Source organism: Penicillium canescens (assembly GCF_028828765.1).
Source record: "Penicillium canescens strain IBT 15451 chromosome Unknown utg000001l_segment0_segment0, whole genome shotgun sequence".
NCBI classification, from domain to species: domain Eukaryota; kingdom Fungi; phylum Ascomycota; class Eurotiomycetes; order Eurotiales; family Aspergillaceae; genus Penicillium; species Penicillium canescens.
Window position 1 is genome coordinate 2,707,426 of NW_026703963.1, and position 25,195 is coordinate 2,732,620.

Genomic DNA, 25,195 nt, shown 5'->3' on the forward strand with positions numbered 1-25,195 from the left:
TATTGAGGAACTAAGTCCATTCAACATAAGACACAAAGGTGGAGAAGAGAAAAAGAAGGGGAAGGTCCAGCTAGCCAATGTACAACCAACAAAAGAATACCGCTGGCCAATCAGCTTGCCCCAGTCAGACCGTCTGATCCATTCTGCAATCCCCACGAGCCGGTCACGTGGTGCTCACGTGGCAACTGTAATGTGTATCCTACCTTCATCTATGGACGGGGCAGTCGGCGAGTCTGATTGGGCGAGCCAAATTGCAGGGGCTGATGACTGCAAGATAGAGAGGCAGTGACGGCTTATTGGGGTAAACTAAAAGAGGACAACCAACCGGAACAGGCAAGTCACAGGTCCGCCCGTTTACACCGCAAATTTCGCGATCAACTCGAGGCGCGATTACAATTGTTTGTGTCATCATGGCCCAGAATCCTGTTCATGTATTGGGCTAAGTATTGGGCTAAGCATTGGGGGATCCCTTGCACTGTGAGCGGTGCATATAGGTAGCAGACGACTGGAATCACTGTTACAGCACGGTGCCGATTGGCTCCTAGATAAATGGAGTATCATGCTTCCAGCTGTTCCAGAACCCTCCTTTCGCATGTCCACCGGCTCAGAGATTTTCCTTGGCTATCGTACTGCCATGCAACGTGGGAATCCGAATCACCGCCGATCGCTGTTTGTTTGCTACTAGGCTGCGTCTACTATACTGTACGCCACGCGCCGACCTGTTCGCCTCGGAAATACCGATGAATGGGATGCAGGTGCCAGTAGATTTACCCTGCAATCCATGCTTTAATTAGGCTGGGTTCAGTTTTGTAAACTTGAAATTAGTCTATAGTAACTCCCATGTCCTAGTGGAAAATGCACCATTTTGTGATCCCTAAGGCCCGAGTCGAAAGATGCCACAGGCTTATGCTGGTCGGATACATGCAGGACAACGCTGTTCGAATATAACGGAGAAGAATAGGGCTTAGGTGGTTTTTTTGACAGATTTAGCAGAGTTGACCAAGTATAGATGCTTGGCACAGTGGCCTGGGATGTAAAGAGTAGACACATTTACGGAGTACATATGCAGTATGATGGTTTTCAATGGGTTTGACTGTTCATTTATAAGAATCAATTCTCGGATTGCTATCTACTGTAGATAGGTCTGTGCAGATACTAAGGAGTGGTCCTGTGGAAATCTTTAATCATGTTAGCAATGATCGCATAGACTTGGCAAGAGAAACAAAGTCAAGAAGCTTCATCAGATAGCAGTTGCTACAATTTTTAGTCCACATTATAGTTCAGAACAGGTCTGTGTGAAAAGGTTGCTTCATCATAGAAGGGAGGGAAGAAACAGTTCAAACTCACGTTGTTAATAGTCATCTCTCAACAGCCAAAACAACGCTTGGTATTGCGATGATTGTATCGGGACAGCTGGGTCGAGCCAGGCTCATAGTATTTAAATTGCTGCTTATATGGCAAGCTAGACGTAGCCTCATCATGCTTTGTCTGTTTTCCCTGGGCAAGAATTGGCGACAGTCCACAGCCAATGCTCAGGCTATGAACCCATTGAACATTGATCAAATTCTAGAGACAAGCCACAAGGGTGAAAATCGAATCGAAGTGAATGCAGAAGATGAAGGAAAAAGAAAAAAAGCGGGAGCTCGCGAACTAAATACTGCCGAGTGGGAATTTGCACTGTTTGCACTGGCAATCAAAAAAATAGTGACAGACGCGAGGTGCAATTTCGGTTTCGCAGGTTTGCAGTTTTGTTTCTGTGAAGTATTATTCTGCAGATATCAACATAGTCATGGATGTGGAAAGCCCCAGAACCCAGGAGCAGAGTGCGACATCTATACCTGGCCACCAAAAAAGTCACTAATCAAGATCTACAGCTCCTACCAAGTCGCCCTATGAGAATGTCCGCACGAACGGCCGAGCCTTCAACTCTGCCAACTGGCGCACAAAGGTCGAAAGCCCATCAGCGTCACCCTCGCGTCCCAGCAATGCCAGCCCCAGCACCACCAACACCTCTCGCGCAGCATTCAGCCGACCCGGATCCCATGTCCCGCAAGCGATCTCAGATGGCCGACGCCTATATGTAGGCAACATGCCTTACACGGCCAAGACGGAGGATGTGGAGGCGCTGTTCATTGCGGCCGAGTTCCCTATGTATGCGTGCACTTGAACCATGGCCAAGGACCCAACTTAATTCCCTTCCCATAGCGAGCGCATCGATATTGCCATTGACCCTTTCACCGGCCGAAACCCCTCCTACTGCTTCGTCGACTTGCAAAACAAGGAACATGCCGAGCGCGCCATGACCGAATTGGATGGCCGGGATATGTTGGGCCGTCCTGTCAAGATCAAGCCTGGTGTTGCCAAGTCGGCAGAGCGGATCGCCAATCCTCCTTCGCCCTTTAGAACTGATCGCTGGCGCCAGCAGGATAACTCCAGTTTCGCCAAGGCTAACAGTGACTCTAGCCGTCGAGTCTACGTTGGAGGCCTGCCTCGGTTGACAGACCATGAGGCTGTGCAGAGTAACATTAAGGCGTTTTTCAACGGGTTCTCTGTGTAAGTTTGGTGGCTTCAGTCGTGTGATCTATACTGATCCTGTGCAGTGAGAATGTCAGCAAGGTCTTCACCCCTCACCCCGCAAAGCGTTTCGAGCCCGGCGAGCATTACTATCTGTTTGTCGACGTTGGCAGCCCTGAGGAAGCTCAGAGGGCTATGGACGAACTGAACGGCCGACCAGGACCGTGGGGCGGTCCTCTGCGAGTGCAATTTGCCCGCGGACCTAAAACAACTGAATAAAAGGTCACAAATAATGATGATGAATGTGTCGCATTGAGCTATAAAAGCATAGAACAGCATACAAAAGAGCATAGATATAAATAGAGAGCAAATACAAGAGACAAGAGACAAGAAAAAGAACAAGATTCGCATAGATGGAAAAGTGGATTGTTCACGGGATGACGTTAGTGGGGAAAAGACTCACCGCATCACCTCCGACATTCTCTCCTTTCCTCTTCCCTGCTCTTAACGATTATCTGCAGGTGATATTCCGATATTCTTCTCTATACAGACCCTGCATGCTCGGTTGAGGCTTGTCTCTTGTTCCGACCTCGGGAACTTTTCCTAATCTTCCCGAAATCACCTCCAGTCTTCTACAATCCTACAACCATGTCGTCCAAGAGTGTGATTAGAAGCCAGCAGCAGCATAAGGTGTTCATTGCCAGTGTGAGTCGAATTCCTTCTTTATCCAACTTCTTGATATGTCGCGGGTACTCTACCGAGGTCCAGTGTCAATTGGTGCCTCAGTTCGCCACTTGGCGAACCGCAGAAAAGGTTATTGCGTATTTGAGACTGTAATGGCTGTCCATGGGATTTTTTGCCTCGTATCAACTGTTGTAATGCGATAAAGCAGCAATGGGAGAAAGTACTCTTTGTTGTACTCTGCAAGACCGGGCTTAATACCTTCCCAAGTTGCGGTTGCTTTCTCCGCCTTTTGCACATTCCTGACTTTTCTCCTCATCACGATGTTTGCCGCTGACCCTCATATACAGTCTGACGACTCAAAAATATGTGTTGTCATGGTGGGCCTTCCGGCCCGAGGCAAGAGCCTTATAGCCGGCAAGGGTAAGTGTGCATCCATCTATACCGCACACAATATTGACTCCGAACAGCGATGCGTTATCTCGGCTGGGTTGGCATTCCCGCACGGGTTTTCAACGTTGGTGGCTATCGCCGATTCAACACTCCCCAGCCAGCGGCTACCTTCTTTGATCCTCACAACGAGGAAGGTGAGCGCATGCGTCGCGCTGCAGCCGAGGCGGCCATGTCGGACATGATCCAGTGGTTCAACACCGGCAAGGGTGTGGTTGCCATTCTGGATGCCACCAACTCGACCAAGGAGCGTCGCAACTGGATCTATGAGAAGTGTCACGAGGCTGATATCGAGGCTCTCTTTGTGGAGTCTATCTGCGATGATGAAGACTTGATCATGACCAACATCAAGGAAGTTAAGACCACATCTCCGGATTATAAGGGTCAAGATCCTGAAGTCGCTGCTCTGGATTTCCGCAATCGCATTCGCAACTATGAAAAGGCTTATGAGACGATTGACGATAACGAGAAGCATTATACTTATGTCAAGCTCATCAACGTTGGATCAACGGTCATCATCAACCAGATCAAGGATTACTTATCCAGTCGACTGGTCTATTACATTCAGAACCTTCACATCAAGCCTCGTTCAATTTGGCTATCAAGGGTAAGAGATCTGATATTCATTCAAGAATAGCGGCTGACAAAACATAGCACGGCGAGTCTGAGTTCAATTTGACAGGTCGGATTGGTGGAGATTCTAATATCTCCGAGCGAGGCGAGGCTTATGCCCGCGCTCTACCCGAGCTACTGCGCAAGTCGGGAGTCCCTGACAACACCAAGATCGTCATCTGGACCTCAACGCTGCGCCGTACCATTCAGACGGCCCGCCACCTCAAGGCAGAGACCGGCTATGAGAAACTGGAATGGAAAGCTTTGGACGAATTGGACTCTGGCGTTTGCGACGGTTTGACTTACGAGCAGATCGCTGAGAAGTACCCAGAAGACTTCGCTGCCCGAGACGAAGACAAGTACAACTACCGCTACCGTGGAGGCGAGTCCTACCGCGACGTTGTCATTCGCCTGGAACCCATTATCATGGAACTGGAGCGCAGCGAGAACGTCATTATTGTCACCCACCAAGCTGTGCTCCGTTGTATCTACGCCTACTTCATGAACGTTCCCCAAGAACAGAGCCCGTGGATGGAGGTGCCATTGCACACTCTTATCAAGCTTACTCCACGTGCGTATGGCACCGAGGAGCAACGCTTTAAGGCAGATATCCCTGCTGTTTCCACCTGGCGTGGTAAGGGGACATCTGCTAAGCATCAGGACTTCCCTGCAGAGAAGGGCACAGAGACCAAGCATTAGGTTGTATTGGTCTGCATCGGAGTGGCGTCACCTGGCACGTGGATGTGGTTGGTTTATGACTGCATAAGATATTCTGATACCAAAAACAAGGCTTCATTTGATTTATACCAATTTGCGTTATAACTTATAGTACAACAGTAGCGTGATGTCATGCATTGGATATAGCAGTAGTAGTGCTGTTATAGACCTTTACGCTTGAAATAGATCACCTAGCCTAAACCCAATAAGCTCAAGTCAAATCAACACAGTCTGCTGTAACTATATCCAACTACCAAGTGAAGCCGACTCCATCCCGAAGTCGGCTGGCCCGGGCCATTGACCTGTGTTTGCTTACTAATCCCTGACTCATCACCTGGACGTCATGCGGAGAGCTCCAACAGCGCTCGCCCTCCCAGCAGGAATTGCGAGCACCACGCCCATGTTGTCAGCATTTACGGCGCGGCCGCTGGTCGAGCTGAAGCCGCGCGACAAGTCACGTATCGACTCCGTCCTAGCCTACGGCGACCGCCTCCTAGCCGGCCTGAACAATGGCAACCTCCGCATCTACCGCGTCACCGACGACGGCAAGACCGAACTCCTACGCGAACTGGAGAAATTCTCCCGATATAAGATCGAGCAGCTGGCCCTGATTAAGGAGGCCAACGTACTCGTTTCTCTGGCTGGTGGTTATGTCTCGCTGCATGATGCGCAGTCTTATGAGGTTGTTGAGGTGCTTGCGCAGACTAAGGGTGCTTCTGCTTTTGCTATTACCTCTAATGTCGTTAATGATCCTGATACCAATGTCCCTGCTATTGTTTCTCGTCTTGCTGTTTCTGTTAAGAGGAAGATCCTCATGTGGGTGTGGCGGGATATGGAACTGGAGCGCGATACTACTGAGTTGAGTTTGGTTAGTGGGGTTAAGACTCTCACTTGGGTTGCGGCTGAGCGGCTGGTTGTTGGGTTGAACTCGAGTTTTGTCATGGTCAACCTTGAGAGTGGCCAGGTGACGGATTTGGCTGGTCCGGGCAGCGTTGAGGAGTCTGGTCGATTCACGGGTGTCGGGGCTGCGAGTATGAGCTATATCGGTATGGGTGGGATGGTGCCGCGGCCGCTTGCGACAAGACTTAGGGAAGGCCAGATTCTGTTGGCCAAGGATATCAATACCCATTTCATCGATGTCGATGGCCAACCGCTTGGTCGGAAGCAGATTCCCTGGAGCCATGCGCCGATGGAACTGGGATATTCGTACCCTTTTCTGTTGGCTTTGCATGATTCGGCCAAGGGCGTGCTCGAGGTTCGCAACCCGGAGACCTTGTCTCTCTTGCAGTCTATTCCCTTGCCGTCTGCTAGTATTCTGCACATTCCACAGCCGAACATCAGTCTCGCTCATGCCGGGAAAGGGTTCCTGGTGGCGAGTGATCGCACCATCTGGCGCATGGAAGCTCTGAGCTATGATACCCAAATCGACACTTTGGTCGAAAAGGGCTATCTGGATGAAGCTATCAGCTTACTCGGAATGCTGGAGGATGCTCTTCTCCGGGATAAACCTGGCCGGTTACGCTCGACGAGATTGGAAAAGGCGCAAAGCTTGTTTGCCTTGAACAAGTACCGCGAGTCGTTGGACCTCTTTACTGAAGTTTCCGCGCCCCCGGAAAGTGTCATTCGCCTGTACCCCCGCTTGATCGCGGGTGATCTGTCGACTGTCCCAGAGCCTGATGCTCCAAATGGCAAGGCCAACGGGTCACAAACTGAAGGCTCGTCGGATGATGCAGCTCCAGGGCAAACGTCCACTCATCCCCCGTCCGTCAGATCATCTATGCGCAAACCTGACGAGGGCAGCGAGTCGAGCAGCATCCGTGGAGACGAGAAAGGTAAGCAAGCCTCAACCCTTAGATATATTCGAGTCTGACTAACCGAACCAGGTCTTCGAATAGCAGTCCGCGAACTACAGGGCTATCTAGCAGATGTCCGCCGACGCTTCCAGCGCTTCCTCAACCCCGACGGTTCTCTCAAGGCTGCTGCGCCATCCGAAGCCAAAGACGAAGCCAGTGACTCGGTCCTCAAGCTACTGGACTTCCCATCTACCGAGGATTTCGCTACGCAGCTCCGAGCCAAGGCCAGACTGGTCGACACCACCTTGTTCCGCGCACACATGTTCGCGACGCCATCGCTAGCCGGGTCTCTTTTCCGCATCGCCAACTACTGCGATCCAGATGTTGTCATGGAACGACTCGAGGAAACAGGTCGCTACAACGACTTGATTGACTTCCTCTACGGCAAGAAATTGCATCGCCAAGCACTTGAATTGTTGCAGCGCTTTGGTCAGACAGAGAACGGTCCCTTGAGTGGTCCGACGCGCACTGTCGCCTATCTCCAAAACTTACCCCCCGACCAGATCGATCTGGTCATCGAGTTTGGAGAATGGCCTATTCGCGCTAATCACGAGTTAGGAATGGAGATTTTCCTGACTGACACTGAAAACGCCGAGACCCTCCCTCGCCCTCATGTTCTTGGGTTCCTCGAGAAAATAGACACCACGCTTGCCATTCACTACCTTGAACATGCCATTAATGAATGGAACGACATGACGCCCGACATACATCAGCGGCTACTCATCCTATATCTAGATCAACTTACATCCGACAAAGGGGAATGGAAAGACAAGTTCTTGACCATGTTGAAAGAGAGCGAACAATACTCGCCAGCGAAGATGTTAGATCGGCTTGATCGAGAGGGTATGTTCTCCACTGCACATATAGGCCAATACTTATCCTTGTCAGATCCCAACTTCTACGAAGCCCGCGCTATCCTATTTAGCAAAATGGGACAGCACAGACAAGCACTGGAGATCTACGTCTTCAAACTGGAAGACCACGGGAAAGCAGAAGAGTAAGTCATAGCATTCCATTCCAACAAAAACGATAATCATTAACCGCCAAAAGATACTGCAACCAAATCCACCTCGCCGAAAAGAAAGAAGAAGAGAACTCAATCTACCTAACCCTCCTCTCCCTCTATCTCTCCCCACCGCACGGCTACAAACCGCAATACGACCCTGCAATCGACCTCCTAGCCAAACACGGCTCCAGACTTCCAGCCGAGTCCGCTCTGAAACTCATACCAGACCAACAAGCCGTGCAGAAACTGGAATTCTATTTCAAGGGCCGCATGCGCGCTGCGAACTCTGTCTTCAATGAAGCGCGCATCGTGGCTAATCTGCGTAAAGCGCACGATATGGAGGTCCAAGCGCGGTTGGCTATTGGTGAAGGTGTTCGTGGGAACGGTTCGCGTGCTCGCCATGTTACTGTTACCGAGGAGCGGATTTGTGGTGTTTGTCATAAGCGGTTGGGTGGGAGTGTGATCAATGTGTTTCCCGAGTAAGTTGTCTTTCCTCTGTTGATTTGGTTGATGCTGATGATTCGGTCCAGTAACACGGTTGTTCATTTGGGGTGTGCGAATCGGAAACCTAGTGTTCGATCTGGGTAATCCGATTCTCTTGCTTTTGCGTCTGCATTTGCATGGCATCGAGTTGGTCTCGTTTTCATTTTCATTGTCTTTTTTTCGGTTTGTTCGGTAGTTCGGTCGTTCGGTAGTTCGGTCGTTCTTGGTTGGATTGTTGTCGGAGGCTGTTTCAGCGACTTTGATACCCAGTGCTAGCATCTGCCTATTTCACGATACATCATGCATCATCCTCAACGACCTCCTCTCCGTAGTTTTCCTCTTCCTTGGATTCTTGTGCGGAGATCTGGCCCTGGACCTTTTTGTCCTCTTCCATGCGCTCAGTCAGGAACACATTGATCTGGTCCTGTAGTTTGGGGACGAGGGTTTGCAGTGCATTGAGGTGGGCTTGCTTTGCTGCCAGAGTGTCGGCACTATCAGAGGGAATTGCGTGCTGGAAGGTCTCGGTGGATTGAGGGGCGGAGTAGACCGCTGTGAGGTTAACTGAGTTGGCCATTGTCGGGATATGTACACTCGTGAATTGAAGGTGGGATGAAGAAGAGTTGCTTGAGCCCCACCGCCAAGTCAGATTACCATACTAGTACTGAGCCGTATTTACGGAGCTTTGTAAGTTGCATTGGATGACATCCAAGACGCTCTTTCTGTGGATCTTACTCTATACAAAAATTCGAATGAGTAAGTCAAGTGAGTATCGGTTTTAGTATATTTTCTATGGTTTACAGCTCCTCCAGACCTCTTAAAATTCTGGGATACCAATATAACCACTCGGTAACAACTCTATAGGCAGGAAACGGTCTTTCTGCTGCCGAGGCTAACTCGAGAGGGGACTAGACTGAAAGTAGAAGGCGGTAATTTCTGCACCTTGCCTCGGATGTTCAATAATCCGATGTGTGTGTGGGCAAGTATACACAAACTGCAAAGTGTATATAACATAGAGTGATGATATATCTTATTCTCTAATCGTGCTATGTCAAAATACATTCTATCCAGTCAAAGAGATTGCTCTATGGCAAGATATCCAAGACGTAGAGTAGAGATATACTCAACATACCAAATGAAACCTAAGTGTGGACCAAGAGGACTTGCTATATGTTGCTGTTTATGGATCAGAAACATTAGGAGGAAATTAGCAAGATCAAGGTTAGAAGGCAGTGGTCAAATATAAGAAAGCATCGAGCGATCTGCGGAGTGTAGATCTAGATAGCGTTGTTGTAGTGGTCGTTACTGTCGACCGTAGAGGAAGGGATCGGCGAGGTGTCTTTTGCCATGAAACACTTCATGTCATTTCATGTCGACAATGGACACACCATGAATCCCTCGCTGCGATCCCCCGACTCGCCTGGGCGTCAGCGAGTGCCGGCCCCCGTCCGCTACCGGCCTCCGCCTCCGCAGCCCCCGTCTGATGACGAAGAAGATGATTCCGACGAAGACGAACTGGTCCGTCCTGGTTCCTCCGGTAGCGACGCCTCCTCCAATGTGACAACCGTTTCAGCGGCGCCGGTTACGCCCGTTAATCCTCAGATCCCTCCGGGCAGCTATTTCCCCCCTCAACCTCGCTCAACCACCTCCTCGCCGCACGCTCGCCCTATGCCAGACCCCTCCGGCCGCCGGCCGTCTGGCCGTGGTCCCTCGATTGAATTACCCCGGCATCGCTCTCGCGTTCACTCGCAGGGCTTCTTCGAACCATCCTTGCCAACTGCTTCGTCTGACCAGGTCCCTACCGTGTCAGCCTCCCGCATCGCCGCCCAGGCAGCAATGCAACAGACAAAACGGGCTCAGAATGTCATGTCTGTGGAGGATACACGGTCACGGCAGAGTGGGAGCGCATCGCCTCCGCTTATGCCTGCCCCGTTGCGTGTAAATGTGCCTTCGCCTCAACCGCCCGCGCCAGCAAACGTGGCCACGACAGCTGCGAATGTGGTCTTCCCGCGTGCCGGTGCGCAACCGCCAGACCTACAACCTGAAAAGCAGAAGAAGAAGAAGCTGTTCTCAAAACCGAAACATATAGGCATCAGCAGGGATAAAGATTTGGGCAAGGACCGTGGGCTTCCTTCTCCGAGCAAGATCAGTGGCTTGTCGCGTATGGTCAGCGCGTCCACTACCAACTTGGCCGACTTGCCCTCGAACAACTCCTCAATGTACAATCTCTCCAATGCCTCCGTGAGCACTGTCGTCCCCGCAGATCGAGCTCAAGTTCCGGAAAAGGAAAAGGACAAGGAAAAAGACAAACACAAGCACCATTTCCTGTCGAGACAGAAACTTAAACTCAAGGACCGGGTCGACGACCACTTCAATCAAGTCTTGTCCTCGGCATCCAGCAACTCTCGCCCAGCCGATCCAAATGCTCCACAATCCCTCTATTCCTTCACAAGCCCTGCATCACCGGCCCCGGGTGCCACATTCGGCAAATCAGTCAGTGGTCTGGATATCTTGCATGGTGGACGAGCATTGCGCGAGAAGAAGAAAGAAGAAAAAGCACTCGCTGAGTCGGAACAACTGGAATGGCTGGCCAATAACACCGGCGGGGCCACGACACCTGGTGGTTTCCCAGGTCCCTCTTCAATTGGTAGTGGTGGTACATACCCCGAATCTATTCTCCGAGAGACATTGCAAGGGTTCGGGTTGAATAATATGACACCCGAAGATGCGTGGGATTTCCTCAAGGCGAAGTTGCTGGTCATCTTCGATGGTGAGGATGTACGTATTGCCATTGAGGATTTGAACAAGCTGGTTCTGGTTCATTTGCAGTGCTGTGTGCATAAGAGAACTCCCACGTCTGTGATCACTGACTTGCAGGAGTTGCTCGAAACTGGGTTCGCAACTCTGAATCTCAGTTCGCTTCTGGGTGTCCCCGATGAAAAGCTGGTTCCTCATCTGGTACAGATTTGGATGTTGGTATTTGGCACAATCCTGCCCTTCATCCAGGCTGTTTTCCTTCCCTTGGATCTCGAATTCAAGGGCTGCGGATCTTTGATGACCAGCCGAGAAGCCCTTGAATTCTGGGGTCCACTTCCTGTCGGTGGTACGCTCGAAGTGCGGAACCTAGTCCTCATCGCCTTCCGTGACTGTATCATCCTGAACCGCTATGAGACCCTCAAGGCAACATTCTCGCGCCTCAGTCTAGACTCAATCAACTCTGGCTTTCCAACTCTCAGCGTGACAGCCAAAAGTACCGGCACAGGAGGTCGTCCTGGTACCGCAGCCTCCCTTGACGCCGGCTTCGGCAGCTTCAACTCGCAATCCTCTACTCTCCTCAGCACTGTCGCAGACAGCTACTCCTCGGACGGGATGACCGGCCTAGCCAACCACCCACGGCCTACAAGCGGCGACTCCCGCAGCCGCGCTACATCGAATACTTCCTCAAACCCAGATCCTCTCGTCTTCCAGTCTGTTGCATCGCCGCAGGCACCTACTAAGCGGCCCACTATAATTCACCGCGTCAACTCCGCTGATAGCTCGCACGTCATCACAGAGACTGTGGGTCGTATGCTACAATGTGTTAGCGTGCTCGCTAGCGTGCAAACTGACGATGCCTCCCAAGAGAAGATCGAGGTGCTCAGTAAAGCTCTAAAGCATAACTGGCTTGGCCGTGGCCGCACAGGCCGTGATCGTCGTGGATTTGTTGGGGCTAAGATCCGGCCTGTCATGGTCGGCGGTCCACCTGTAATCGATGATGCAGAGTCTCTTACCACTGCTGGTATCAGTATCGGGACAAGTACTACCAGCGGATCGCGTGGTCGAGGTGACTCCGACTCTTCGGAATGGAGTGCGGGCATGCCAGGAATGGGAATGAGTATGCGAGGCAGTGGTAGACGAGAACTGAGCGCTCTCTAGCTTTTGATTATTTTTGTTGGTTTTTTTCAGCTTTTCAGATTACAGCTTTCATGATTGTATGACACCAGCGGGTGGGCACATGGATTCGGGGCGTTATATCTCTTTCAGGATTTGGTGTCCTTGAGCATTTTCTGTGAACGTATCTAGCGAATGAACAGGTTTACTGGAAGTATGTCTTACTTGCACAGATTGATTACTCGTTCAACCATTACTTCTTACAAATCTCATCCACCCGCTTGGGGCTTGATCAAGTAGCCCCGGGGTATCACAAATTATACAACGCTCAACGCTCAACGCTCAAACGCAGAGACAAAGAACCGCTCGAAACACCAGGTACTGCCACCTGGCTTGACTTCGCCATCGTACTCCAAACATCCACCTTCCGTATCCTCAATTCTCGTATCGCAAACTGCCTCTAACCCTGACAGGTCAGCTTCTCGTCCTCGATGGCCACAAATCGGCCCTTGCAGAACTCCCCAGTAACGGCCAAGTTCAATTCGACCGAAATGGTCGCGGCAATCTGCTCCCACGATTCATCAGTGAGGATCTCGTTCAGATCACTCCGAACGATCTCCACCACAGCCACCAGAGCCTCCTACCCAACAAAAGCGTTAGCAATCAGCTCAACAACGTAAAATGAAACGCGGTGCAAATAAGCACAATCTGACGAACAAACAAGCGAAAAGTGAAATGACGGAATGCTAATACGTACGTCAAATCCGGTCCACCGACCCAGCTTCTTCTTCATATTGCCCCAGCGCTTCTTCAGCGAGGCCTGCGAGTAGGCCAGCGTCGAGTTCGCCGCCCACATCTCCGTGATGTCCACCCAGGTGTACCCCTGGTCTTTCATCATCGAGACCAGTTTGTCCTCGTCCAGGGCTGTGGCCCAGGACTCTGGGAGGCTCTTGTTGGGGGAGGGGGAAGGAACCTCGGCGTCAGCGGTGGTGGCAGTCTCTGACTTGGGCGTCTGCTTGGCGACGGACTCCTCGGTCTTCTTGGTTGTGCTGCTGCGTAGGGTGCGGGTCACCTCTGGGGTGAAGCTCTTACGAGTCTTGCGGCGGCGGCGGCTTGGCTTGGGGGTAGACTGTGCGTGGTCAGATATGATGCTGTGGTGGATGGGATGGGTACTTACCTCCGTGGTAGCAGGCTCGGGCATAGCCGGGATGACATCGGTTTGCTTGGTGTTGGAAGAAAAGGCAGCAGTAGAGGCGGACTCAGTCATGGCGCTCAAGGTGTTATTGTTCTTGACACGCTTTGCGGAACGCTCGATGGGGGTGTTGGGCTTGTGCTTCGGGGCAAGCTTCTCGCCGGTTTCCATCCCGTGGAACTGAGCATCGAGATCGGCAATGCTGAAGTAGCTCATCTCATCGTCGTTGGTGAAATGATGGGGTGGATCATTGTGGTTCTTGGCCATTTCAGCTAGCAGCAGGTCTTCAGATGCTTGGATGCGATCTTCCGCAGTCTCAAAAATCCTTCCATGGAAGATTGGATCAGTGGCGGACATTGGGGGGTTTCTTGGGGGAGTATCCTGCCAGAGAAGGGGCTGGCTGGGCTCCATGTCCGGAGAGTCTTCAGACATGACGTTGTTCCAGTTAAATGGTCCGTTGTCTGGAGTGACAGGATTGGGGTTCTTCTGCAAAGGGGGAGTGACAGTGCGAGGGGGGTGAACAGTAGCAGATTGACTGGCAACTCGAGCAGCGGATTCAGCGTGAGCAAGAGTGCGAGGATGAGTCGCCAGAAGATGACAGATGAAATAGTAGTCGTCAGATAAAGGAAGATTGGGAGCAGAGATATCAGATGGAACAGCAGGGGCTGGGACAAAAGATGAACCAGAGGAAATGGACATAGGACCACTTCCAGTGAAGAATTGAGAGGGAACAGGGGAAGGAACTGGAGTAATTGGAGAAGGGACTGGAGCAACAGGAGAGGAGACTGGAGCAAGAGGAGCAGGGACAAAAGATGAGCCCGAAGAAATGGACATAAGGCTGCTTCCATGGGAACTTTCAGAGAGAGTAGGCGAGGCAGCAGGGATAGTAGGCGAACCCACGGGCAAAGTATCATTCATATTGAAGGACATATTGACCAGATAGACTGTGACAGACCGTAATGGAATTGGAAATTCGAGGGATCGCGACGAGGTTAAGATCGCTTTAGGTAGGCTAAACTATTTATACTAATATTTTTGACGCTTTCTATCGTGGGACATCGCCAGCGACGATGTCGTCGCCGAGCTTTCGGGGTTCGAAGGAAATTGCCCTAACTTGGTGTCAACCTTCCCAATGGAGACGTCCCCAGACTCACCAAGCTGCCTTAAATCTATGCAACATGACCACCGTCCTTTCTATTCCATGCTCAACACTTCAGGTACGCGTATTCATGTTGTCCTTCTCTGTATTGTGATAACAATAGTAGGAATGGCGAATGCGTATGGTAGTTGCCCCTATCACTCTTCCCGCTCGGCCTGGACACTTCGTTCACCGCAAGATCAACAAGCCATATGTTTCTCTCCAAGCCTACAATCCTCGCTGTTCATCAAAATTTGCCAATAGTGCATTTTGCCATGTCCATCACAAGTAGGTAGTTGATGGAAATTAGGGCAAGTCACTGGCACGTGCCTGCCTATTTATTCAACCATGCCCACGGATATAACAGGCTGCCTAGGTGCTTACAGGTGATTTACGTGCAGGAATCTGTGCAGTCTAATGTGGGAATAACTTATGTACAGCTCAGTCCAGGCAGACAACTCGCATGGACCGACATCGCAGCTTAGGCGCTTAACAGGATGCCCAGATTGAAAGGACTCCAGAGCCGCAAAGCTGAAATATGCAAAGAGAAGGTTAAAGGACACAAAGGATAGACTCCCAGGCATCAGGACATGATCCAAACCATACCTAGGTAGCCTAGGTAGCCTAGAAAGTAACTAATAATAAAGGGACAGCGCATACATCGTGGGGCCGACTGATTGGTGTTGAGGCTGCAGCGTGATGCCTGCGTACATAAAATGCGTCGTCTCACCCACAGAGTCATTCTATTTCTCTTCTCTCTTTCTCTGTGTGTCTCTGCTTCTGTTTCTGTCTCTGTCTCAATCTCTCTTCTGGTTCCTGTTTCTCTCAGTTATTTACTTTCTTCCTGTCTCTGGTCCAGTCCAGTCTCGGCCAGTCTCAGCCTCTCTATTTAGTTCTTTCTGATACCTCACATTCTATTTTTTCTCCAACTTCTCCAACTTCCACAGCTGTAATCTTCATGGCAGAGCCAACCTCCATCACAGCTGAGGCCAAGGATGAGGTTGATCCCTCTACCGAAAACCTCAACGGCTCAGCCCAACCCCCAGAAGTCGCCGTGAAAGACGCCGCCAAAGATGCAGCCGTTGCCCCCGCAGCTGAGACAGCTCCCAAGCTCGTCTGCCAGAAACACGACAAGAAGAAGAAACGCAAGAAGAGGACCAAAAAGGCCGATTCGAGCGACAGCTCCTCGTCTTCCTCTTCTTCCAGCTCCGACAGTGACGCCGATACCGACGATGCTGACTCTGAGTCTACGAGTGAGTCTAACACGGACAAGCGCAAACGGCACCGTATACGGGCAAAGGCACGAGCCAAGCGTGTTCTGAAGGATAAGAAGCGCCGTAAGAGGAGAAAGCAACGGTCGCGTAAAGCTGCAGCCTCGGATTCGGATTCCACTTCGGATTCCTCCTCTGAGTCGGATTCTGACAGCTCAGCTGAGTCTGATGATTCGTTGGATGAGAAGGCTCTACGCAAATTGGTCACCAGGCTGAAGCTAAAGAAGCGCGCTAAGAAGCTCCGCGATCAGACCTCCGACGATCTCACAGCCAGTGATCCACTGAGTGAGAAGAGAGAGAAGCGCTCCAAGAAGAAGAAGCCTGCTTCCAAGGTTGCTTTCAAACGTGTGGATCAACGTGAGTACTGTTTTCGTTGCATACAATCTGTTATATCTTGCTAATCTCGCTAGTATGGGACACCACCATCCACAAGTATAAGCTGACCGAAACGGTGGACGACCCCGATGCCGACGAATGGGACCAATACATCTTCACCGTGCGTCGCAAGTTCAACTGGGAGAATAAATACTTGGAAACAGTGGTCGACATCAAGAGCAAACACCTCCGCGATGCCCTGGCCAAAGTCATGGACGGCGTCAAGGGTGTCAGCTTGGTCCAAGAGCCCGCCGTGGTCGATCCCAACATGCTATTCCTATACCTGGAAGAAACACGCCAATACATGAAAGAATTGAAGAAGCAGTCGCGCAGCGAAAAGAAGAAGAAAGCCCGCAAGGCCGCCGCGCTCAAAGCTGCCCATCTAAAGGTCCTCATCAAATACCTCGATACCGACTACGCCGATATTAAGAAAACCCTCTACCCCCTCCTCGAGGCAAACACCATCACCTTCGATCTACTGTGGGCGCTCTTCAAGCCAAACACTATCGCCTACACCCCGACCTACAGTAACCCGGACGAACCACGCGCCTTCAAGATCGAGTACGCTATCAAGGAATCCTCCTTCATGAAGGGCCAATGGTACAGCGTCGAAGGCCGCTACCTGGAATACGATGGCAAGGACTACGGCTTCGGGTCCATGTCTGCTGAAGTCGAGTCTTTCAAGGGCGCTCGCAAGATCACCAGTCTGGCCTGCTACCCGTTGCAATACCATCGCGACGCCGAGGCCCTGCGTGCCCGCCTGATCGAGCGCGGGAAGCGCTTTGTCGCACTGCGCGGAATGAACTACCGCTTCCACAAGGGTATGGCCTTTTACAAGAAGAAGCGCTCGTTCGTGATCAAGGTTAATATCAATGGTCGGGTCATGATCGATCCTGCTATTCACCGTCGTATTAACCCCAATTACCCCATCAGCACGGTCCGTCCCAAGGACCCGGATCTAATAGACCCGTCTGAGGCTGGATTTAGTGGTGGGGAAGATGATGATAGTGAAGGGTGTTGCTGTGGAGGGTCGGAGTCGGACTCCGAGCATGGTGGTGCATCTGATACGCCCAAGATGGTGTATAAAGTCGTTGAGGATGAAGAGGGGTGTCCGCGTGTAGTTGAGGTGGAGGTTGATGAGAATGGAAATGAGATTCAGAGAGAGAAGATGGATCGGCTTGAGGGTGATGCTGCTGATCCCAAACCGCGCGAGTTCACTGAGGAGGAGTTGCTCGTTGCAAGCCCTGTTGTTTTGGGCTTTGCGTTCAGCGAGAAGCTCTGGCTGGAGTTTACCATCTCTGGCATCAGTGAGATCGAGTGGGATAAGGAGGCCTTTGGCTCGCTTGTTCTGCCGACGAACCAGAAGTCTATTGTGAAAGCTTTGGTCGAGTCGCATACTTTCCATGCTGCGGAGAATATTGACGATGTCATCCAGGGTAAGGGCAAGGGTCTGGTTGCTGTGCTGCATGGTCCACCGGGAACAGGTAAGACACTTACAGCAGAGGGCATTGCCGAGCTACTGCGTCGGCCGCTGTATATGGTCAGCGCTGGCGAGCTGGGCACAGACTCGCGGACTCTGGAAGCTGAGTTGAACAAGATTCTGGACATTGCTCATTCCTGGGGTGCTGTGCTTCTCCTTGATGAGGCCGATGTCTTCCTTGAGAAGCGCACTATCCATGATATCCACCGCAATGCCCTGGTCAGCATCTTCCTCCGTCTGCTGGAGTACTTCCAGGGTATTCTGTTCTTGACGACCAACCGGGTTGAGACTTTCGACGATGCCTTCCAGTCGCGTATACATGTTGCTCTGCGCTACGGTGATCTCACTTCCAAGGCGAAACGGAGTATCTGGAAGATGTTCCTGGAGCGTGTGCGTGCCATTGAGGGTGTACACATTGCGTCGTTTAGCGAGGAGGATTATGATATGCTTTCCAGGCACACGTTGAATGGTCGTCAGGTATGTGTTGCCTGCCTTTATTGATTTTTGTCCCGTCTGATGCTAACACTGGCATAGATCAAAAACTCGGTCCGCACTGCGCAGGCCTTGGCTGTCAATGAGAGCTCACCTCTATCGATGGAACATATCAAGCGTGTCCTGGAGGTGGCCGAGACGTTTGATCAAGATTTGCGTGGTGGAACGGGATACCTGGATGCAATGCGGAGCTACACTTGATGGTATGATGATTTGCTGGTACGGTGCTATTGCTTGATACTTTGCTTTTTCGGTTCTTTCAGGTATTTAGTTGCGGGATCTCTTTCTTTTGCATTGCGAATATGGTGTGTTAGGTAGTCAATGGATGATCCGAGGTTGAAAATGGTATTACACCTAGAGTTTATTGCTTAGATCAAGTAGATCGAGTGTATTAGTGCTATCGATCTAGTAAGACATGTCATATCCATCCATCACGGAAGATGCTTGTTGTACATTGTAACATTTTAAGGGTTGGCCTTGACGAAGTCGACACCCTTCTGGATGTTCTTCTTCAGGTCAGCCAGGCAGGCATCGAGGAGCTTCTGCTCGTACTCGTTGACCTCGCCGACGGGGTGGATCTGCTCAACACCGTTGGGGCCGAGCTCGACCTTGGAGGCGAAGAAGTCGATGCCCTGGTCCTTGTACAGGGGGAGTCGATGAAGGTGGGCTCGATAACACCCTTCTCGCCCTGGGCGGCGCGGAGGAGGGACTCGGCGAAGCGGGCACCAGCCATGGCCATGGAGAGGGTGGCGGAACCGGCACCGTCCTTGGCCTTGACGACCTCGTCACCACCGAACTGGATGCGGTTGACGAGAGCATCGCGGGCCTGGCCGGCGATGGAGGGGTGGTTGGACTGCGAGAGCAGGGGGACGATGGTCACACCGGAGTGGCCACCAACGACGGGGACGGCCTCGCCGGAGGGGTTGGTCTTCTGGACCTCGGAGATGAAGCGCGAGGCACGGACGACATCAAGGGTGGTGACACCGAAGAGACGCTTGGGGTCGTAGACACCGCGGGCCTTGTAGACCTCGGAGACGATGGGGACGGTGGAGTTGACCTGATAGATGTTAGAAGGAGTAGATGAAAGGGCACTCTCAACTACTTACGGGGTTGGCGATGACCAGGACGTGAGCCTTGGGGGCGGCCTCAGCAGCGGCCTTGGCGAGGTCGCGGACGATGGAGGCGTTGGTGTTGAAGAGGTCATCACGGGTCATGCCGGGCTTACGGGGAACACCAGCGGGGATCAGAATGATCTCGGAGTTCTCGAGGCAGTCACGGAGACCGCTGGCATCGGGGTTGTAACCAGCGACAGTGCTGTTGGTGTTGATGTGGCTGAGATCAGCGGCAACACCTGTCAAGAGTCAGACATTGCAATGAGATCGAGTTAGATATCATCATACCGGGTCCACCGCGGATATCGTAGAGGGCGAGCTCAGAAACACGGGGGTTGAGCTTCAAGAGCAGCGACAGAGGCTGGCCAATACCACCGGCGGCACCGAGAACGGCAACCTTGGAGGCCTGCGCGAGAGGTTAGAGCAGTCAAAAGTGTTAATTGGGATGCGTACATTGCTAGCGGAGGCCGAGAAGGCACGCTTCTGGAAAAGGTTGAAGGTACGACGAGCGGCGAACATGACTGCGATGATGAGAGGATGTGGAAGAGAAGAGGAAGGGGAAGGGGAGAATCCGGTGAAAGAGATTGGGGCTCCACAACAGTTTCCGAGCTCCCGAGTTCGGCTGACAAGTACGTCTCGTCTCCATAGGTACTGCAGGCTATTGTATGCATTTAATTTACTCTAAGCTGCTCAATTATCTGCAGTTGACATCTACCCTATAAGCTTGTGTCAAACCGATGGGCTTGTCTCGCGAGCACGAAATTGCATGTACATAGGTATGAGTTACTTCGTAGGTACATAGGTACTTAGGTACTTAGGTACTTGCATACGTGTAGCTACATGTGCCTAAATATCTCAATTGGGACCTGCAATGGTCACTCAAAGCTCATATGACAGATATCCTAAGGAGGGATTGGCCTGTAACTGTCGATAGTGACAATATATTTCCCGTTTCCGTGGGCTTAGGTTTTTATAGTCTACGGAAACATGGAGACACCTACCGAGGTACGTCTATAGGGACAGGGACCAATGTTCTTAGATGTTGCACCAGGTGCATTGAATGCCATCTATATCCTTGCAAGCACCTATTCCCGTTGGCATATATGAAGCTGACTTATAAGGTGAACACAGTCCCTCAGTCTATCCCTAAGTCTAAGCCTATAAGTTCTACTGAGCCTAAAGTCCGGTACGTATAGATGATGCATATACAAGATATACGAGCAAAAAAATACGGATTTGACATCAATGCCAATAATTGCAATAACCAAACGCCGGCGCTGATGAACCTGAATACAAGATACAAGACCCAAACCTAAAGGACCTAGCAGCACTCGAACCCCCATATAAGTGACATAGCTCCATTGACGGATTACCGCAAAAAGTGCAGCACGAGCCAGCAGAACAAAAAGAAAACAACCACTCCACCCCAAAAAATCCACTTATCCTGCCGCGCACGTCGCTCCACCATTCGAATTGTATCGCCGCTCACGCCTAGCGTGTTCGCAACACTGTATAGCCGGCGCTGGGTGCCCTTCAACACCTCCCGCTGCTGGCCTAGGTCGGCTAGGACGGCACGGCCTCGGTCGAGGAAGTCGTCTAACTGCGTGTTTGTGTTGGAGAAGAAGGACTGTTCGCGGAGGGCGTTTGTTTCGCGGTTATATTCTGATGGGCCGGCGCCGAAGCTGAGGCCGGAGGATGCAGGTGCAAATGCTGAGGTGGTTTGTGGGAGGGAGGACTGCGCGTAGGGGTTCTCAGGTGTTGCGGCGTGGTGTGGTCGACGGCCGAGCAGTTCGTTGCGGTTGGTTACGGATTGCTAGGGCTATTAGCCTTGCGGGGCGGGATATGAAGTGGGCTGGCTTACTGCATCCTCGCGCTCTTTGCGGAGTCGGTCAAATTGTGTTCGGTAGTCTGTGAGTTCATCGCGGAAGTTCTTGACTCGGTCGAAGGCCTTTTGTTGTTTTTCAGGAATCAGTTCCTTCTTGGAAAGGGCTGAGTAGTCGTCGACGGTGCGGGACAGAGATGCCAAGGAGGCAGCAAGCTGGCCTATTGTTGTAATCAGTGTATTGATTCGCGAAAAGTTGGTGACGGAGCGCACCTTGTAATGCGGGTGAGGAGGTGGCAGGAGACTGTGAGAAAGTGTCCAGGTCCCGGCGGATCGAGGAAGATTGCTTGAGGGCAGAGTTAAACAGCGAGTTCTATCCGTGTCAGTAACGTGCATCATCAATCACGGACTGTAGCGTACCATAGTGTCAATGCGACGAATGCCACGTATAGATCAGGTTGTTGGGTTCCTTGTACACGAGAGTAGGAGCGGTAGAGGAAAAACAATTATTCCTAGAGGATAGGAAGACAGCAAAACCTCGAGCTAGTTTAGTGTGGGAAACACCGAGGGAGCCTAAACCAACTCAGCGCGAGGCCAGATGGGCTTGTTTGGGCCATTCTGACGTCGTTCACCGCTTCCAGGAACGACGCATGTCATCGTTTTATATCTTGCATATCTGCAGCATTTCTAATGTTTTTACTATGGCAATTGTTTTCTACAATGATATGCAATCTAAATGCGTCTATCATCGGAGTCTACAATTCTGGAGTGTCGCAAAAATGGTATTGTCGTTAAGGATACTGATACAGTCAAACCGGTCCGACTCCATTATCGCCAAATAAACAAAATGCAAAACCGCAATAGAGCAGGGATGGTATATCAAAACAGAAAGCAATCAGGCAACACCAGAAAAGAGATGGAACGCCGCACATCTATTTCGGGGGGAACTTGTTCTGCAAGAACCACCTATATATATGTTAGCAATACGAACCAGATCACCTCCAACTGTGAAGCTGTCAATGCACTTACTTGCTGACGAAGTAGTCCACCGCGCCAAAGACGCCAACAGCACCAGCAGACAATCCAACGAGCTCCCAGGACAGCCTGCCCTGCGTGTGTTGCCGATAAGCACCGAAGCCGAGACCGGCACCAACGAGAGTCGCGATAGCAGCGTTGGCAAGAAAGACGGGGTTGCTGGTGTTTTCACGGATGCCGCTGGCCTTAGCCTTGCGGGCCTTGGCCTTCTTCTCGGCATCCTCGCTTGCGCGCTGCTTCTCCTTCTCTTCGGCTTCGCGCTCTATCCGCTCAGCCTGAGTGGTAGTCTGGACATCCTGCTTGAGGAACTCCGGCTCTACAGATTGCACGTGGGGTCCGTCGACATCGATCAGCGAAGCTGTGCTCTCGGATTCGTCCTTGTAGACTCCTCCAACGTAAGGAGCACGACTGAGGTCTGTGTTAGCTGGCAGGGACCTTTGGACCTTTGATAGATAGTTACTTACGCCTGTGATTTGATGTTAGTATTGCGACATAGGTTCAGAGATTTGCGCACTTACCTCCTCGGGGGCCTGCTTAGGGCCCTTTGCAGCAGCGTCGGCGTATGACATAGTGATTACAGTATGAGATGATGGTTCTGTAATTCAGTCAACACCTGAAACACATCTAGCAAAGAAGTAAATCACTTACCAAGAGCGTGGATGAAGAGAACAAGGGAGGGGAAAGTGAAGGTTTTATACCTTGGGGGGTGTGACATCACGTCATGACCTGGGCCCACTGCCAGGGTTCTCCATCCGTAGATTCTTCCCGTGTTGACTTCACTGTATACTCTCCAGGGCTCTATGTGGGTTGCTATTTTAAAATTATATACTGATATAGTATATAGTTGCAAATAGTGACAATTCACCATTACTTATATGACCACACTCGTCTTTACTTAGGTTGCCCTGCGTGGTCAGCCACCTACGTTGTCCGGAACACCACTCCACAATACTCCGTACGAAGATAATATATAAGAAGTAGACAGAAATTGATTGAAAGCTGCTAAAATAGATCAAAAACAAAAGGGACCTATGTAGTGGTCTAATGGGGGAGGCAAAGTGTTTTAATACAGATTACAAGATGAGAGTCGGAACATCGGACTTTGCTTTTACAGCAAAAGCTCCAGGGGGTTCTCGACGACCTTCTTCAGCTCCTTGATCCATTCACCGCCGACGGCGCCGTCAACCACCTTGTGGTCGAAGCTACCAGTGACGATGATCTGGTCATCCCACTCGGTGACGGTGCCCTCCTCGGTCTCGACAGGGACAGCAACCTTGCGGGTGGTGCCAACAGCCAGGATACCGGCCTGCGGGGGGTTGATGACAGCAGTAAAGCGCTCAACGGCGGGGTTCATGCCCATGTTGCTGATGGTGAAGGTGCCGCCTTGGTACTCCTCGGGCTTGAGCTTGTTGTCACGGGCACGCTTGCCAAGGTCCTTGATCTGGTTGGAGATGCTGGAGAGACCGAGGCCGGAGACGTTCTTGACAACGGGGGTGATCAGACCAACGGGAGTGGCCACAGCGACGCTGATGTCAGCGGTCTTGTGCTGGCGGATGACGGCCTGGCCGTCAACCTCCTGCCAGCTGGAGTTGACCTGGGGAACCTTCTGGAGGGCAACGGCGCAAGCCTTGACGAGGAAGTCGTTGACGGAGAGCTTGTACTTGCCCTCGGAGGAGGCGTTCAGAGCCTGGCGGAGCTTCATGAGCTTAGTGACCGACAGGGTGGTGGAGACGAAGTAGTGGGGGTTCTCGGCCATGGACTGCTTCAGACGGTTGGCAATGGTCTTGCGCATGGAGGAGATTGGGATGTCCTCGTAGGCGGGACCGGCGGCGGCGGAGGCGGCGGGCTTGTACTTCTCAATGTCCTCCTTGGTGATCACACCACCACGGCCAGTACCCTTGAGGCCCTTGATAGGCACACCCTTCTCGAGGGCGAGGGCCTTGGCAGCGGGGCTGATAGAGGCCTCACGCTCAAGAGCGGGCTGGAGCTTCTCACCCGAAGTCTCGGGTTCCTGCGCAGCGGGCTGCTCCGGGGCGGGGGCCGGGGTCGAGGGCTCAGCGCTCTTTGGCTCCTCCTTCTTCTCAGCGGGGGCAGGCTTGTCACCACCAGCATCAGCCAGTGTGAAGGACTCGAAGGCGGAGACATCGGCACCCTCCTCAACAAGGACAGCGATGGGCTAAAAGGGGAAGCAAGTCAGTTTGATGCCCGCGGGTAAATTCGGGAAATTTCTTACCGCGCCAACAGCGACATCCTTCTCACCAGATTCCTTCAGAACCTTGGCGAGGATACCCTCGTCCTGGAACTCGAAGTCCATCTGAGCCTTATCGGTCTCAATCTCCACCAAAACATCACCGGGCTGGAGGGCGTCTCCGGCCTTCTTCTGCCAGGTGCCGATGTTTCCCGCGGTCATTGTCGGCGAAAGGGCGGGCATGCTGATGAGTGTGTGGGGAGGGAAGGCTGTGAGATTGTCATGTTAGAATTGGTATTGCACGACAGAGGAGATGGTCCATACACTTGGAGGCATAGTAGCGGGAAAGAGCGGAGAGGGTGGGCAATTGGTTCCTGCGCGCGAGAAGCCCATTAGTATCAGATCAGACCAGCAATTCACATCAAAACATACTGGATAACCTCCTGGAACTTGTAGGAAACCTGGGGCCGGCGCATAGCAGCGGCACCTCTGGACATGAACATGGCACTCGGGGTGCGCATCCTGACAGCTGACGCAACCATGGTGCCTGAGACTATCGCGGTTGGAAAATGAAAGAAATAAAGGCCCTCAACACTGAGATGAAGGAATTGGAAATACCCGGCACAAGGTGGACGTGGAGAGCCAAGATTGGATGGGGTTGGGGTGGAAGGAGATGTCTCTAAATCACGAACTTTTCTGTTGAGCTAAGGTACCTTAGGTTTCTCACCGGTGAGCGGCCTTTTCCGAGAGAGGTTAGGTAAGACATGAGTCAGCGGATTATGTTAGCATAATATGTCAGCATGCACCAGTCCCGATTCGGAGAAGACACGCATCCCCGTAACATGTCATTGCGATTGTGCAAAGTACAGCTCCACTACATTTGTTCGTTCGATGTTTTTGATCTAAT

The 25,195-nt window shown here is 51.7% G+C and overlaps 11 protein-coding genes across 11 annotated transcripts; 5 read left to right on the forward strand and 6 right to left on the reverse strand.

Moving 5' to 3' along the window:
* Positions 1–1,789: 1,789 nt before the first annotated feature.
* N7446_001024 (uncharacterized protein) lies at positions 1,790–2,793 on the forward strand (the record flags this gene model as incomplete). Its single annotated transcript, XM_058509791.1, has 4 exons — positions 1,790–1,823; positions 1,875–2,151; positions 2,206–2,553; positions 2,601–2,793. 4 exons carry the CDS (start codon positions 1,790–1,792, stop codon positions 2,791–2,793), a joined length of 852 nt encoding a protein of 283 aa, XP_058378770.1.
* A 369-nt stretch (positions 2,794–3,162) lies between these two features.
* On the forward strand, positions 3,163–4,956 carry N7446_001025 (bifunctional nucleoside/nucleotide kinase/histidine phosphatase family protein; the record flags this gene model as incomplete). The annotated part of the gene is made up of 4 exons (XM_058509792.1): positions 3,163–3,219; positions 3,546–3,618; positions 3,666–4,252; positions 4,300–4,956. The coding sequence occupies 4 exons, from the start codon at positions 3,163–3,165 to the stop codon at positions 4,954–4,956; spliced, it is 1,374 nt and encodes a 457-aa protein (XP_058378771.1).
* Positions 4,957–5,317: 361 nt separating this feature from the next.
* Positions 5,318–8,421, forward strand: N7446_001026 (putative vacuolar morphogenesis protein AvaB; the record flags this gene model as incomplete). The annotated part of the gene is made up of 5 exons (XM_058509793.1): positions 5,318–6,806; positions 6,858–7,670; positions 7,716–7,824; positions 7,878–8,312; positions 8,364–8,421. 5 exons carry the CDS (start codon positions 5,318–5,320, stop codon positions 8,419–8,421), a joined length of 2,904 nt encoding a protein of 967 aa, XP_058378772.1.
* Positions 8,422–8,614: 193 nt separating this feature from the next.
* Positions 8,615–8,890, reverse strand: N7446_001027 (uncharacterized protein; the record flags this gene model as incomplete). Its single annotated transcript, XM_058509794.1, has 1 exon — positions 8,615–8,890. The coding sequence occupies one exon, from the start codon at positions 8,888–8,890 to the stop codon at positions 8,615–8,617; it is 276 nt and encodes a 91-aa protein (XP_058378773.1).
* An 812-nt stretch (positions 8,891–9,702) lies between these two features.
* On the forward strand, positions 9,703–12,228 carry N7446_001028 (uncharacterized protein; the record flags this gene model as incomplete). Its single annotated transcript, XM_058509795.1, has 1 exon — positions 9,703–12,228. The coding sequence occupies one exon, from the start codon at positions 9,703–9,705 to the stop codon at positions 12,226–12,228; it is 2,526 nt and encodes an 841-aa protein (XP_058378774.1).
* A 415-nt stretch (positions 12,229–12,643) lies between these two features.
* On the reverse strand, positions 12,644–14,293 carry N7446_001029 (uncharacterized protein; the record flags this gene model as incomplete). The annotated part of the gene is made up of 3 exons (XM_058509796.1): positions 12,644–12,823; positions 12,941–13,312; positions 13,361–14,293. The coding sequence occupies 3 exons, from the start codon at positions 14,291–14,293 to the stop codon at positions 12,644–12,646; spliced, it is 1,485 nt and encodes a 494-aa protein (XP_058378775.1).
* Positions 14,294–15,471: 1,178 nt separating this feature from the next.
* N7446_001030 (ATP-binding protein) lies at positions 15,472–18,332 on the forward strand (the record flags this gene model as incomplete). Its single annotated transcript, XM_058509797.1, has 3 exons — positions 15,472–16,141; positions 16,195–18,116; positions 18,174–18,332. 3 exons carry the CDS (start codon positions 15,472–15,474, stop codon positions 18,330–18,332), a joined length of 2,751 nt encoding a protein of 916 aa, XP_058378776.1.
* Positions 18,333–18,595: 263 nt separating this feature from the next.
* On the reverse strand, positions 18,596–19,762 carry N7446_001031 (malate dehydrogenase; the record flags this gene model as incomplete). The annotated part of the gene is made up of 5 exons (XM_058509798.1): positions 18,596–18,763; positions 18,808–19,188; positions 19,238–19,482; positions 19,532–19,649; positions 19,697–19,762. 5 exons carry the CDS (start codon positions 19,760–19,762, stop codon positions 18,596–18,598), a joined length of 978 nt encoding a protein of 325 aa, XP_058378777.1.
* Positions 19,763–20,612: 850 nt separating this feature from the next.
* On the reverse strand, positions 20,613–21,488 carry N7446_001032 (golgi SNAP receptor complex member 2 family protein; the record flags this gene model as incomplete). Its single annotated transcript, XM_058509799.1, has 4 exons — positions 20,613–21,056; positions 21,105–21,286; positions 21,339–21,438; positions 21,486–21,488. 4 exons carry the CDS (start codon positions 21,486–21,488, stop codon positions 20,613–20,615), a joined length of 729 nt encoding a protein of 242 aa, XP_058378778.1.
* Positions 21,489–21,997: 509 nt separating this feature from the next.
* On the reverse strand, positions 21,998–22,669 carry N7446_001033 (uncharacterized protein; the record flags this gene model as incomplete). The annotated part of the gene is made up of 4 exons (XM_058509800.1): positions 21,998–22,031; positions 22,095–22,508; positions 22,565–22,566; positions 22,619–22,669. The coding sequence occupies 4 exons, from the start codon at positions 22,667–22,669 to the stop codon at positions 21,998–22,000; spliced, it is 501 nt and encodes a 166-aa protein (XP_058378779.1).
* Positions 22,670–23,208: 539 nt separating this feature from the next.
* N7446_001034 (putative pyruvate dehydrogenase complex, dihydrolipoamide acetyltransferase component) lies at positions 23,209–24,830 on the reverse strand (the record flags this gene model as incomplete). The annotated part of the gene is made up of 4 exons (XM_058509801.1): positions 23,209–24,276; positions 24,334–24,557; positions 24,613–24,662; positions 24,721–24,830. 4 exons carry the CDS (start codon positions 24,828–24,830, stop codon positions 23,209–23,211), a joined length of 1,452 nt encoding a protein of 483 aa, XP_058378780.1.
* Positions 24,831–25,195: the final 365 nt, after the last annotated feature.